General features: G+C 31.9%; 2 protein-coding genes across 2 annotated transcripts; one reads left to right on the plus strand and one right to left on the minus strand.

Annotated features, from left to right (window-relative positions):
• The first annotated feature begins 3230 nt into the window (after nt 1–3230).
• LOC125872323 (ABC transporter I family member 17-like) lies at nt 3231–5097 on the plus strand. Its single transcript, XM_049553044.1, has 4 exons — nt 3231–3392; nt 3845–4171; nt 4337–4524; nt 4625–5097. Exons 1-4 carry the CDS (start codon nt 3320–3322, stop codon nt 4877–4879), a joined length of 843 nt encoding a protein of 280 aa, XP_049409001.1. The 5' UTR covers nt 3231–3319; the 3' UTR covers nt 4880–5097.
• A 131-nt stretch (nt 5098–5228) lies between these two features.
• LOC125872336 (uncharacterized) lies at nt 5229–12410 on the minus strand. The gene is made up of 19 exons (XM_049553057.1): nt 12060–12410; nt 11040–11294; nt 10558–10682; nt 10278–10322; nt 10092–10173; nt 9941–10009; nt 9696–9866; nt 9507–9572; nt 9003–9071; nt 8544–8714; nt 8406–8464; nt 8097–8267; nt 7079–7182; nt 6868–6965; nt 6049–6171; nt 5924–5966; nt 5789–5850; nt 5589–5650; nt 5229–5503 (listed from the first exon to the last, which is right to left on the minus strand). The coding sequence occupies exons 1-19, from the start codon at nt 12252–12254 to the stop codon at nt 5443–5445; spliced, it is 2031 nt and encodes a 676-aa protein (XP_049409014.1). The 5' UTR covers nt 12255–12410; the 3' UTR covers nt 5229–5442.
• Nucleotides 12411–15517: the final 3107 nt, after the last annotated feature.

Raw genomic sequence — 15517 nt, forward strand, 5'->3', positions numbered from 1 at the left:
CAAAATATATTAGATTATTAAAATTGCATCGGTAACGATATTATCATAATTTTTTTAAAAAAGATTATCAAAATTGCATTCGTAACGATGTTACTATAAAATTTAGTGTAACATATGATTCATTTACCAATTAAATTTAGGAAAAAAATAATTTTTTTCTTAATTTTTTTGTAATATTATTTGTATGTCCTCCATTAAAAGATCGTTTTTAAAATAACCTCTTTACAATGTTTAAGCTACTTTTTAAAAATGATATTGTTAGAACAAGTGTATATTGGAGGATTGATTATTTTACCTTAAACTTTATTTTTAAAAATATATTAGATTATCAAAATTGCATTTGTAACAATATTACTATAAAAAAAAAAAAAAGATTATCCAAGATTACATTTGTAATGATAACGTAATATATGATTCATTTACCAATCAAATTTAGGAAAACAATTAAATTTAGGAAAAAAAATTGTAATATTATTTCTATGTCTGCCATTAAAAGATCGCTTTAAAAAATAATCCCATTACAACGGTTTAGCTACTTTTTAAAAATGATTTTGTTAGAACAAGTGTATTGGAGAACTAATATTCTTATATTAAACTTTAAAAAACATTGTAGAAATGTATTAGATAAAATAGACTATAATAGTATCTTCATTTTTAAACACATCAAAAAGATTATCAAAATTGCACTCATGCCATTTTACTATTTTAAAAAAACTCCAGGTGATTATTTACCAATTATATTTGGAGGGAAATCAAATTTTTCCATGATTTTTTTAATATTACTTATTCATGTCATTCATTAAATGATTGTTTCAAAAATAACCTCATCATTATTAAAACTTATCACATACCTTTCATTTTTAATGAGGCTTCAGTTGACATATTTATGTATACATGTGCTAACTATTTTAAATTACCACATAAACGAAACATGTGCAGAAATAAAAAGGTGGGAAACTTAAATTTACCTTTAAATTTGTGAAATTAATCATCATACCAAATGCTAAATTGTGTTGAAGGGTAACATTCTCATGCCCATGCAACAAGAAATGGAAAAAAAAAAGAGTAATTAATGAGGTAGTAGACAGAGTTGGAGCCAAAATTTAATATATTTGATAGTTATAAAAAAAATCAATCTGATTTATATTGTACTTATAAAATAAGAGTTTAAATCTAACATCTATATATATTTTTTTTCAAACTCTGTATCAAAAATTTTTGAGATGAAAGTACCTAATGTTTATGAGTTGCATCGGGCCATGGACATATGTAGAAGAGTACTGCATGACAAGTTTAACCGGAAGAGTGTGTCATGTCAAGGCAATAGTACAACATTAAGACAATGCATATTACTTGATAAACTTCAAAATCACTTAAATTGACTCTCGTGAATCAAAACCTGATAAGTAAAAAATGAACAAAGAAATAACTTTTAGTTGGAAGGCCGATCGAGATAGAAATAGTATAATAGGGAGGGTGCCCGGAGGCGGTGGTCACTCTCACTACTAATAGAAAGAGAATTAGGGTGGCCATCAATATTGGATAGGTGGAAGGTAGAGTTGGGCTCTTTAAATTCACATACTACTCATATACATGTTTCATAAAAAAATTATGAGCAAGATTCAAAGCGTGATTTTCAGTTCTCTAGCTAGCCGATCAATTTGATTAGACAACAAAATCTAAATAGAAAAATTAACTGTTTTTTTCAAGAATTAACACAAAAGTTAGGAAGTCATAAATTCCTATCAATTTGGTTAGACAACAAAATCTAAATAGAAAAATTAACTATTTTTTTCAAGAATTAACACAAAAGTTAGGAAGTCTTAAATTCCTCCTTCCTTTCAAAAACTTTGTAACCACATTAATGTTTGGAAAAATTAGCACAACATATCAACTTGGACTTATAAAATTGGCACCCTGTACCTGTAGCCTTTATATACACATTTTTGTATATCAATCTATACCATAATATATATACTCGTTTATCTCCTCATATCATACATATATCCCTGAAAACTTGTGTGATATACACTGATATATGCACAATATAAAATGTGATATATTAACAAAATGTGGCTTCATGAGGTCATAAATCTTATATTATCAGATGGACAAATTCAAAAATTTCAAGCAAAAACTATATAATTAGTCAGATTTTCCCTATAGATATGAACTACGGATGGAAAGATAACGCGGCGCTGTAAAAGATGAAAATTAGATCCAATCACTTTGACTTTCGTGTCAAAGAGGTGTTACCACAAAATTTACTATTCCCTCATTTCAATTTATATGACTTAGTTTGACTCGATACAAAGTTTTAAAAAAAATGATGACTTTTAAAACTTGTGATCTAAAATAAGTCATACTTGTTTGTGAGATTGTAAACCATTTTATTAAAGGTAAAATTAACATTTAAAATTTGAATTATTACTAAATGTAGAAATATGTTATTTTTGGGACTAACTAAAATAAAATAATTCATATAAATTAGGACAAAGGGAGTACTAATTTTGGAGTTAGAATTAATTTTATCTTTCATTTTTTTTGTCATGCTATCAAGGAAGGTCAGGCTCCATGTCATCTTATACAGGCTCACTTTAGATGTCCAGTGGGTGTGCGGAGTCTCCCATATCAATTGGTGATAGAATTAATTTTCTTTTTATATAGTTTTGAACAAATTCTACAAATCTATTTTTACATTTCACTGGTCCACAGTACCCTAATTAACAGTTCACATTGGTCCATTCATTCACACAAGCTGCACAAAATACCACTTTTTTTCTTAATCAAATTAGGTAAACAAAAATAGGATCGAGTAGCCAAAGTGGAAGGACATTTATAGTCGTTTGGTGTGAGAGATAAGAATAAATAGTATTAGAATGAAATTTTACTGTCTTGTTTGGTTGTCATATTTGGAATAACTTATCGGTTTATCCCACCATTTATACTATAGTAATAGGAGAAGTTATTACAAGATAATTAATCTTGAGATAACTTATTCCCAACCAAACAGCCTAGAATCCCATGCGATGATCTTTGTCTATTTTTGTGATTGTTGAGTATCCCCACTGAGAGCTCTTGTTTCTTCTATTATTGACATTTCTACCTAAACAAAACAATTACGTGTTAAAATCAATATTTATGACATGACAGTTACTAAACTTGAGGAAGAACTAGGGAAGGTATATTTGTCCTATAATACTTTTAAAAAGTCTCATTACACGAGATAAAACCAAAAAGACTATCTTTCTTTCATTTAGTACTTGCATGCAGATAATTAAGTGACTACACTGAATCTCAGTTTGATAACTCACATACCATGGAGATATCACAAAGTTGGAGCAAAATTAGTCCTCAGCTCCATAGCTCACACTCTTTGGAGATTTCACAAGGTTCGTTGAAGCAAAACTCATCATCTATATGATTTTAGTGTTATAATAATAAAAAAGATCTAGTTATCCATTTCAAGACTTTTTTGGTTTGGGGGGAAGGTGCTTCAACTAGAGGCAACTTTATTCCCCGTATTTGAATTTCGAGAATTCTGAGTAAGAAAGGGAAGTATAGTATTATGTCCCATGCCACAATCTTTGTTGGTCATTTCAAGACTCACTTTACTTTTAATTTTATACTTTATAGTACTTGGAATAGTTTGGGTGTGCCTCGGCTAATTTTACTGAATACCTGCTACCTCTAGCCATTCTTTTAATGTTCATCAAAATGCTTAACATAGAATATTTTCCTGCTAAGTCAAAAATGTCTTGTTGATGAATGATGAAGTTATCTAATTGGACTTGAGACTCGTATAGTCATTTTTTTTCTTGAAATCTGTGACGATGGTGAGCAGGAGAAAGAGGGCATCTACTAGCAGTGGAAATGAATGATATTAAAGGTGCAGCAGAAACTAAGATTGAGATTAGGGGACTGAACAAGGTATCAGATAAGGGTGATTCTATACTGAAGAGTGTTAGAGTTGACATACCAAGAGGAGTAATCATGGGGATTATTGGCCCCAGTGGTAGTGGAAAATCAACAATTTTACGAGCACTAAACCGATTATGGGAACCCCCTAAGAACACTGTTTTTCTGGATGGTACTGATATTTGTGATCTGGATGTGCTCTGTCTTCGTCGTAAAGTTGGCATGCTGTTCCAGCTTCCAGTTCTCTTTGAAGGTATGGTTGTTAAATTGAACTTAATATTGGTAGTAGTCCATAAAGATAAAAGTAAAAACGCGAGCCTATCAGAAAACTAGACAGACTTGAACTTGACCAATTGAAATATCATATATTCTGTCTGATACAACTGAATCTACTGATGTTTGATTGATGAATATGTAGGTACAGTGGCAGATAATATACGCTACGGCCCAAAACTCAAGGGAAAGAAACTAAGTGATAATGAGGTTTACAAGTTGCTGACTTTAGCAGATTTAGACTCATCTTTCTTCAACAAGTCAGGTGGGGAACTATCAGTTGGTCAAGCACAGAGAGTTGCACTTGCTAGGACCTTAGCTAATGAACCAGAGGTGAATGAAACACAAATATAACTATGCATATGTTTGTGCATAAATCATTTTAAAACTGGAAAGAGGACTCTATCTGACCTTCTGTTCCATCTTTTCTAAGGTTCTGCTCCTGGATGAGCCAACTAGTGCATTAGATCCAATATCAACACAGAATATTGAGGATGTTCTAGTAAAGCTGAAGAAGGATCAGATGATGACAGTTGTGATAGTTTCTCATAGCATCAAGCAAATACAGAGAATAGCTGATATAGTGTGCCTGTTGGTTGATGGGGAAATTGTGGAATTTATAAAGCCTGATCAACTCTCTGAAGCTAAGCATCCCATGGCACTTAGATTTCTTCAACTCAGCTCCTAGTGTTTTTTACCCGAAAAGTTGAACCAGGGACAAGGAAAATACCTCGTGGCACAAACTAGCGGAGAAGCCTGATAATGGTTAGCAAGAGAGATTCAAGTCACCAAAAAATCGAAGAATCCCAACCCATTCGAGTGATCCAGTGTTAACTGGGGTTAATTTAGCTGCTGAAACTACGTGTAGAAATACATTTTAATGAAAAAAGTATTTTAAATTGCAAAGACTACCACCTCCCACGACAATCTTTCCGATGGCACAACCAAGAAAAACGGGGCAAATTCTTGTAAAGGTTTTAAATAGAAATATGAATTAATATCACCAAGGATGATATTCTCTAAAACTTCAACATGTACTCAAATCAGCCTGGTAAAACAAGAATAAGCAGAAACAAGTAAAAAAAAAAAAACGGAAAAAGGCAACCCTAGTGCTGGAGTGCAACTCAGTTGGAGAGCAGCCCATACCTTCACCCTAAAAGTGGGATGAAATTTAAATTTGTTAACTCTGGTATCTCATTTACAAAGTCAGTTATCTCCTACACATTGATGTAGACTTCGCGCAAATGTATGTCACTTTGGGCTTTTGTTTTCTGTTTTATATTTTTGAAGCTCTTCCTGGGAACGCTCGAGCCTACATATCAAGTAAACAGACACTTCAAGACCACTATTTATAATATCCAAAATTAACAGGCAAGATTAATGTACAATCATAATACCTCCATCGTAAATCAGCAACTTCACGATGTAAATCCTTCTCCCTGTCAAGAGCTGCCTCCAACTACGGAGAAGAGAGGATGTCATATAGTATGTTGGATCCCCCAAAAAATGAAGAAACAAGAGAAATTATAAAACAGTAATTCCTGGTTATGATTGAATTTGCGGAGGATGTAGCAACAAGATTAGTACAAATCCATACCAGTGATTTCTCTACTCCAGCTGAATTTGATGGAATACATCCTGCATCCATGGCAAGGTTAGCTGAACAGATGAAGTTAGACCCTTTATATGGATAAGATACACAAAAATTCAAGAGGCATTAATTGCTGCGCACCTGTGGAGTCGGTCACTTGCCTCATTGCACTAAGAATACTCTCCTGTCAGAGTAAAAACAGTTTTACAAAGTTTCTAAGCAGAACAGAAAATCTTAGCAAGTCATAATTTTAGATCCATTCTTACTCTTCCAATAATAGTTGCCTGTAAAGCATTTTGCAACACTGGAAATATGGACTGGGAAGAATGATTTGCTGGTGTAGGATCAAGTGGCAATGGTTGAGTAGCAGTCAGATTTTCTGGAGTCGCCTGCATAATCCATAACTTCTTTTCATAAATACAATAAAGAAAATGGAAAAGAGAAAGTGAAGATAAGATCAGTGGTTTACTAGACTTTAAGAATTAGCAACTAGTTTGTAGCCCTTTATCTATATGTTTCTGATTCATCATACATTACAAAGCAATTTGCATACTATACCACAGCATGAATAACTCAATCCCAAAGCTCAAATTTCAAAATATTAAATAATTTGATGCAATGGAATTAATTAAACAGCCCTGAAGAATGAATTAAATGTTATAATATCAGTGGAAATTCATGAAGAGACATGCTTGTCACTGATGAGAATGACATTCACTACTCCAGAGCTCAAATGATATGCAAACTTAATCTAGCAACACAGTCCTTATCAATGATGAGAACAACATTAGCCACTACAAAACTAGAGAGATTCTTGAATACTTCGAACATCCACTAAAGCAGAGATACCAAATGAGATCACTTATATCATATCTGTTTACCAGCTAAGAAAACTATTTCTTAGAGAGAGAACAAAAGACAGAGAGGGTGAGGGTCCAGGGGGAGGGAATGCTGTCAAAAACCACCTCCATGCTGTTCCTCTTTTGGAAATGAATTAACTGCAGAAAAAGATGTATGAAACGATTCCCCAGTTCAAGGGAGATTCAGCATTATTATTAAGATAAAGTTAAGTGCTCTACATTCACCTTTTCCAAGTCAACATTCTCAGAGGTAACTTTAAATCGTCCTTTCTGCTGAACAACTTGATACTTAGTCTTCTCCTCACAATCTTCACCGCTACCGGCTAAATAAAGTCTTTATTTAGCAAGCAAATATTAAACAAATAAACGCCAGAATGTACTCAGATGAAAGTGTGTTTATAAGATCAATAATACATGCTGTATCATTATAACTTGCCTGAAGTTCTTGAATGTTTACTAGATACTTCAGCTGGCAAATCATCAGCTGTTTGAGGAAAAGCCACATTGCAACTGGATACATTTTGGGATGAACTTTTATCACTAAATACAGAAAAGAAAAGACAAATTTAGAAACTCTGCAGAAAAAAAGTGGTACCACAGAAAATGGTTGCTTATCAAACTAAAGAAATGAGCAAATAGAAAATGACTTTAAGTAAAGGGAATTAGAAACAATGTACAAAATTTGTATACTAACAAGAATTTTGCAGTTCACAAAAGCATATCAAAATAAATTGATTAAAGAAAATTGTAAATAAATTGTCCCAGGCATTTCACTCTTTTACCTACTTAATTGCCTGAAAATCAGTAATTTAGCAAAGAAACTAGCTTTAATCCAATGAAAATCACTCTGGAAAGTAGTTCAAGTTTCAGTCTAACAAGTGAAGACAATTTCAACTGAAAATTTCTGATCTTTTAAGCGTTTGGTAATGGCCTCTGATTTGCTACCTAATCATTACAGAGGTAGATCAATAATTGGTATAACCTTCTTTTTCATAGTTCACAATATCCAAGGCTTGATGATGTTAGAGCCTTAGAGGCACTCGAGGCTCACAAGCATTACAAGGAGTTGGTGGTAAGACATTGTTGCAAGAGGGATATGAAATGTGGTACGAAATCCACTAGTCAGCTATACACTGCAAACTTTCCCGATGTTGGAGAAAGCAATTTGGAAACCATATTTTATTTCCTTATCTAGCAGGGAATGGATATACAAGAGTCACTTGTATCCTCTATTCAAATGTATTTAGATCAGAGTAGAATCCCAGTCAAAGTAGTCACTTTTGGAAAAACAAAGAGCTGATACTTAATAAGTCAAGAAATATAAAATGCTGAAGCTAATAGATGGTACAACATAAGGTTTAAAATTCACATAGAAAATGTTTAGCATCCTCGGACTGGAGACAGACCACCTCGGCGAAATAGTCAAGGGAGTTTTGAGATAATTAATGTCATACCTTTGACAAGAATTTATGGGAATTCCCTCAAATGTTTCTGCATGAGTCTTTTGTTCACCTTTTCCCACAAAATTCATCTCCTCTAAGCATGGAGAAGAATTTTGTGAAATTTGAGCTTCATGGAATGAACTAGCAATGGTTAAATCGTCATCAACCTTCTCATTTTTAGGTCTGAAAAGATGAAATAGGTATAGTTAAGCATCTTAGCAAAAGTAATAATGCCACCGTATAATATAAATTTGGTAGGTCCTTTGAATTAGGAAAAAGCATGACGCAAAAGCAGCTTGGTCTCAACATAAGATTGTTTACCTACTATAATCCATGGTGCGGTCAGCAGGCGAAGGAGGAGCAGATGGATTGTTACCATCCTGTTGAGAGATGTATTATTAGGAGGAGAGACCAAAAATAGCTCCCTATCATATAAAACCAAAGGGAACATTGACATACGAATCCTGTAGCATCTGAACTTTGACTTCCAAAGGAGACTTGATACTGAAACTTTGGAAGTTCTAGCGAAGATAACTGATATTGAAGCCGGTTTCCTTGGTTGTCAAGCCCTGCGAGCGCATCTGAACTCCCCCCGTGGTCATTCTCACCGATAATTTCCTCATCTGGAATCTAAAAGTAAAAAGGGGAAAAAAGATATTGGTTGCAAACTTGCATTTATATCCGTTGCTTTTAGGGGGGAAAATCTGCGAAGGATAATTCAGATGTGAAGTCGTCTTGTAGCAAGTTGCGAAGGTGAATTATTAAATTTTAAAAGAGTTGACAAATTTGTGTTTGAGAAAACCTGAGCGCCACTATGCCCTATTCACATCACATGCATTTCTTATCGAAAATCAAAGGCTAAAGCATTTGTATGAAAATTTTATTAGTACGACTGCAATAAAATATAGGTTTAAATACCAAGGAAGCCTGTGCCTTCAAATCTTCAACATCAAAGCTCCAGCAGCTAATCCCACGTTTATATTCATTCTGCACGTGATGTTGAAGCAGAGTAAGGTTCAAGGACTTTCAAAACATGTACCTTAACTATAGGCCAGAAAACAAGAAAAACGGCAGGGAACAATTACGATTTTAAGTTTGTTTTTTTTCTTTGCTTTAAGCGTAATTCTTCATATTTCTTGTATCAGACGTAGTTAAGTTCTTTTCTATTTTACTCTCAGCTAGAAACTGTATCTTAGAACTATAGTTCTCTGTCTGGGTTGAATTATCAAATAGTAACCTCCAAGTTAAGAAAAGGCTTTTCTCATAAAGTGGCAATCCTAAAATTCTCAAGAAGCTTTTTCTGGGAAAACATAGGTGTGGTATTGTTTAAATTCCTAGAAGTACATCTATTGGAACTGTGTGGAAAATGATGTTATATTAGGTATAAAGCATAGCAAAATAATATGGTTATGGAGCACCAACCTGTGACATTTCTTCTTTCTGCCCATCTGGCATCTTCTTTTGTGCTAGCATTTCTTCTTCTTTCCTCTACAATTAAGAAAAGGTTGTTGTTTCCATAGCAATACTGAGGCTAAGTTGTCATTTAGATGGAAACATATATGTCCTCAAAAAGGAGGGAATTATGAATCTTATTGTGGAATGGCAACAGACCTTCAATTCTTGCATGCGATCACCAAGAGATGGCAAGCCTTCCAACAATGTTCTTGCTACATAATCATTGGACCTAGCTTTTTTAAAGAAAGGATGCTTCAACAACTTTTTGGCTGAAGGCCTTTTTGAAGGATCTTTTACCAAGCAACTAGCAATCATTTGCCTAAAGGACTGAGAAGGAAAAAAGAATTGCACAGACATTAACAACATTATTGAAGGATAAACATTGATAGTTTGATAAATACCTTCGAGAACTTCCTGTCCCTCTCAGAATCAAGGCGTGGAGGTTCATTTTTCAATGTCATTAGCAAAACCTGCAAAGTGAAAAACATGCAATGCATTTGTGGTCAGAAAGGTTCCACAAGGAAAGGATAAATAGGATGTGACTATCAGTACCTTCATTGGAGGGTATTTTGAGAAAGGAGCATGTCCATGAGCAAGCTCTAAAGCAGTTATGCCAAAAGACCAAATATCAGCTCTGTGGGGAACCATTCAAAATATATATTTTTAAAACAAAATACTTCCAATATATAATGTAAAAGTACAGGAAAATCAGAATATTCAAATACACAGAAATGATACTTGAAATCATAACCATGCACTTGCTCCATGACCTCCGGTGCCATCCTGTAAAAGAAATCTAAAATTAGGGAGAAACAACAACTTGTACTTTGAATCTGAACTTACCAGTATTTTTAATGTCTAAGTTTCTTAATGTGCACAATGTACACACATCTATTGCAAAATATTCTCAGTGTTATGTATAAACATGCCAGTGTTCTTCAACACTTATCAACTATTATATGCATTACATAAGCTGAATAGAGAAGAAGACGGAAGCAATCTCTGAACTAAACCATACCAACAAGGAGTTCCTGCAAATGTATTCCGCATATGCTGCCTGTCACCTGAATCAAACATGTAGGCCGATACACCGAAATCTCCCAACTTTATTCCACCACGTGAATCAATGAGAATATTTCCAGCCTACAATAACCATACAAGTATGGTGACCTCAAGTTCCAAATTTTCCAGAAAAGTAATTGTCCTGAACAGCTTAGTGATGTTCAACTGTCCATGCGGTTGCTAAATTACCACTAGTAGTAAAGAATTTGTCCTTTGTTATATTCGCATGAGATGTAAAACACAAAATATATCCTAAATATTCTTCTTTGATTCCATGTCCAAACTCCAAAGAGAAGTCCAATAGACACCCTATGTAATACAGCAGAAGAATTCTAACACTGAAATCTCATGCTTGAAGAGTTAATATCATCAAATTCTTTTTAAAAAAAGGCTGATGAAAAGAAACTAGTAATGGATTTATGTAACAGATGGACTTACTTTGACATCCCGATGAATGTAGCCATGATCATGAAGGTATTCCAAACCCTTTAGCACTTCACGTAGAACTGTTGCAATGACAACCTCTCCAACACCATCTGGATAAGCAGACTTCAGTATGTGGAGACAGGAACCTTGAGCCATGTAAGGCATGACAACCCATAGATTGTAATCACAGACAAAGGAGCAGTATGATTTAAGAACATTGGGATGATCAACTAGGACCATTATTTGTGCTTCCCGTGACACAGAGTTCTGGATATAAAAGTGAAAAATGAATTCAACCAATTTGTTTCATCATATAATCAAATTATCAGCAACCATAATGCAGACAACTGATAATATCTAGTAATCTATTTCACAAGATTATTCATCCAAATACGAAGAAAATGCATCACATTCAATCCTCAAATTTCACCAAGATGATAAGAACTACACAATTATGGATTCACATGAAAAAACAAAGATCAAGGAGCTCTTATGCTAGGTGATAATTCCAAAACAGTGTATTTTGATAGCACAACTTATTCTCCTAATCATGCTCTAAAATTGCCATTGGTCTCCATACAAACTAAGGCAGACCTCTTTCAAGGTGGAAATCTTTCTTAGCTGCTTCCACTAGGTAGGATTAAGTCATATACCTCATCAATCCTTCTTTTGAAAAGCAAAAACAATTTTGTAACAATTCAATAGAAAACTTTATATTCCTTCAAACCATTGATATAACACCTTTATGAGTAGTTATTTCAGTACTGAAAAAACACAAGTTGCCAAAGCTCAGTAAAACTTCAGAACTCAAAAACTGTTATAGACAATGTTGTGATCAAAGTATCCTGGAGATTGAACGTACATAAAAAATAAAAAATAAATAAAAAATAAATAATAATAAAAAAAAAAAAAAAAATATATATATATATATATATATAACTTGATAATCGAAGTATACGAAAAAACTAGCAAGCATCCAATACTTCATATTGAGGCAATAAGTACTCAAAAAAAAAAGCTGAAAATTTGTACCAGATCACATTTATCACGCTCGAAATCTAGGATTTTGATTGCAACGATTTCATTGAGAGGAATACAAAGAGCGCGATGAACCAAAGCGCTAACGCCTTTCCCTATTTCCTCATAGACTGTATATTGTTCGGATCCAATCGGATATTGTGTTCGCTTTTCGCTTGGCTTCTTCGGTAAATTTGTTTTCTTCTCCATTGTTCAAAAACTCAGTTCTTCACTTGACCTACTGAACGTCAAAAACACAAAATTGCAGCTTGCATGAAATCCAGAAAATCACAGATTCTACGTATACAGAGAACTTCAAAATCCAATGCAGAGAAATTGAACTTTGAAGCACTACAAGTAATCAAAATCGAAGGAAAAAAAAAGTTACCGTGATTTAGTTCATATCAGCAGACTGCGCCCCGATTTTGTTTGCGATTTAGTTCCGTATACCGGTATACGTGTTGTGCGTATCCCATGTGAATAGGTACTCTTTTTTGTTAAAAGAAATCATGTAAATATAATTAAAATTATGTTAGCTTATTATAGATAAAAGTTAAATATAAAAGTGTAAGGCATTATTTATTTGCACTTAAATAATGAAGTTCTGAATCTGAATGGTTTAGCTATTAGGTATTAACTGTGTTTATTTTTTTACTTAAAAATTTTTTAATTGGTCTGAAGAGGTTTGAATGAATTAGATGTGTGATAGAGTTTTATTCCCATTCAGACTCTTTTATAAGACTTTTTTATTTTCAGAAAAAAATTTTGTTCCATAATTTTTTCTTTAAGAAAAAAAAACAAGTCTTTCTCATTCTCCAACTTTGTTGGTTATCCAAATTATTCTATTAAACTTTTAATTTTTGTTCTTGTTGGTTGTTTGTCAAGAATTGATAAAATTTTATTGCAAAAATTTTATTTGATTAAAGTGTGTGCAACTTCATAAATGTGTTGTTGAAATCGGAAGATGACACCTTTATAAATTTGTTTAAAATCATTTGAATGTGTCATGTTCATTATTTATTTTAGAGAAGACTACATGGACAACATTGAATTATTTTTTTCAAAAAATGATGACTACATTTTTTTAAGTATTATTTTTATTATTATAATTTATATATGTAGTCCATGTAGTTCCATTTTATTTTTATCAAACTTAAAATATTTATTTATAATTCAAATATCTTAACGTTTATCAAAGAATGACGTTTTTCTAATATTTTTGTTAATGTAATATGTGGCTACTATTTTATTTAAATTATAATATTTATTGTGTTTATTATTAATAAATATAATAATATATAATCATTTAGATATGCATTCAGATTCAAACATCTTAATCTAAAAACAAATGAGGCTTAAGTACAAGATATCATTATTGATGATTTTTATATACCTAACTTAATAAAGGAAGAAATACTATTAAGTAAATTATGTGTTCAAGCTTTATAATTATTATATATTTATTTCTCACGAGATGTTTATGTTTGTAGTGTGTAGTGTCTAGTGGAGCTTGATTAACTTTAATTCGCGCACGACAGACTCATTTCTTACTTTCAACAAAAAATGGAATGTGATAATTTTATTGCTTAGTCAGTTAGGTGGTGTTAATTTAAAAAGAGTTTTGTATTGGGTTGTGTCATTGATATATCGAATCTAGATTTTATATGAACCAAATAAATAAAGGATAAACTATCTTATTAGGTATACATCATTACTATATATACTAATATTATCTTTATTTTCAAACAATTACATATATTACCATTTTTAATATTTTATACCATATATTAATATATTATTTGAAGATACAATTAGATTATTAGATACCCACATATCTTAAAATTAGGATTGATTAATTATCTGCTTAATTAACTCTTTCACTCCAAATCAACTACTATCTCTTAATTCTCCATTCCCATATTTATCACTCAATTATGTCTCTTCCTTTATGATTCAGGAATTTCATCGTACAATTTCATTCCAACAATAGCTAATCTACTCTCTTCTTCTCAAGATATCATCACCATGGCCGACAAATTCTCCTGAACCCAAATATTATTCTGTATTGTTCATTTATAACTAGATCAAATCAAAGTAACTGCTACAGAGAAAACTTTAATTCAGAGTGGGTCTTGATTGTTTGTCTCCGGAAGAAATGAATCTTAGTTTTGATTATGTTATGCCACAACGCAAAAGGATCAAAGGGAGTATTGTAGAGAGTTTTCGTTTGCTGGTGTTCTTCTAAGGCTTTCTTTGGTTACCGTGACATGGATTTGGTAGTACCAATATTACTTTGATATAGCCCTTGAAACATGTGTATCCAATAAGTAGTAACCTTAATTAAGATCTGAATTGTATTTTTAGTAATGGGGTGTCTAACCATGTATATGTATCCACCATTAAATTTCGGATACATGATTTTTAACAACACGATGATATTAATGATACGACAGATACTCTACAGTCGTGATTTGTTCCTAAATTCATGTGATTCAACTACATTTCATATTTAGATACACATAATTAAATGTATATGCTTATTATGTATTCAAGATACATGTTTTTGGATATAACGTATGAAATTTAAATACACATAATTAGATGTATATGCTTCTTCTTTTTGTATATTCCATATTTAGATACACATAATTAGATGTATATGCTTACTATATATTCGAGATACATGTTTTTGGATATAACATATGGAATTGATACTTGATACATCAAATTAGTATTAGATACATATAAAAGATACATGAAATTAATATTATATATATATATATATATAAATAGATACATAAAATTAATACTAGATACCTATAACAAATACATGAAATTAATGCTAGATATTTGTATGATACATATGAATGTACTTGCAGAACAGTCATGTATTTAAGTGTTTAGTTTGTTGGATACATCATATATTGATATAGATACATCAAATTAATGAATTTATTATTTAAGAGTAATAATTTGAAATTAATCAAATTGCATTACCAAGATATACATGTTTTTATCTTATATTAATAATATTAATGAATTTACTATTTCAAAGAATAATAAAATGAAATTAATTATCTATGTATTTTGAAAATCCTCAATTACCCCTCTAATTAAGGAAATCAGTTCCAACCAATTAATTTAAATAAATAAATTTTGTATCTCAATTTTAAAATTTGGCAGATACTGCATGTATCTCATGAAATTAGACTCATGTATCCTAAGCATCAAATATGGTACAGGAAGTAATATTTGAAACTATTGAGAATCTTAATAATTAAGACCTAAACTAGTGGGATTTATGTGGTTTGCCCATAAATAAAAGGTCATGTGTGTAATTAAATTTTTCGATTAAATTTCATATAATTGTGCCGTTAATGAAAGGGTAATTTTAAGCATTAAAATAACGTTAGACGCAATTTTAATCCACTAGATCAAAGAATTAATTTTGAGTCATTTCTAATATATTAAGG

The sequence above is a fragment of the Solanum stenotomum genome, chromosome 8, assembly GCF_019186545.1.
Source record: "Solanum stenotomum isolate F172 chromosome 8, ASM1918654v1, whole genome shotgun sequence".
Lineage (NCBI taxonomy): Eukaryota > Viridiplantae > Streptophyta > Magnoliopsida > Solanales > Solanaceae > Solanum > Solanum stenotomum.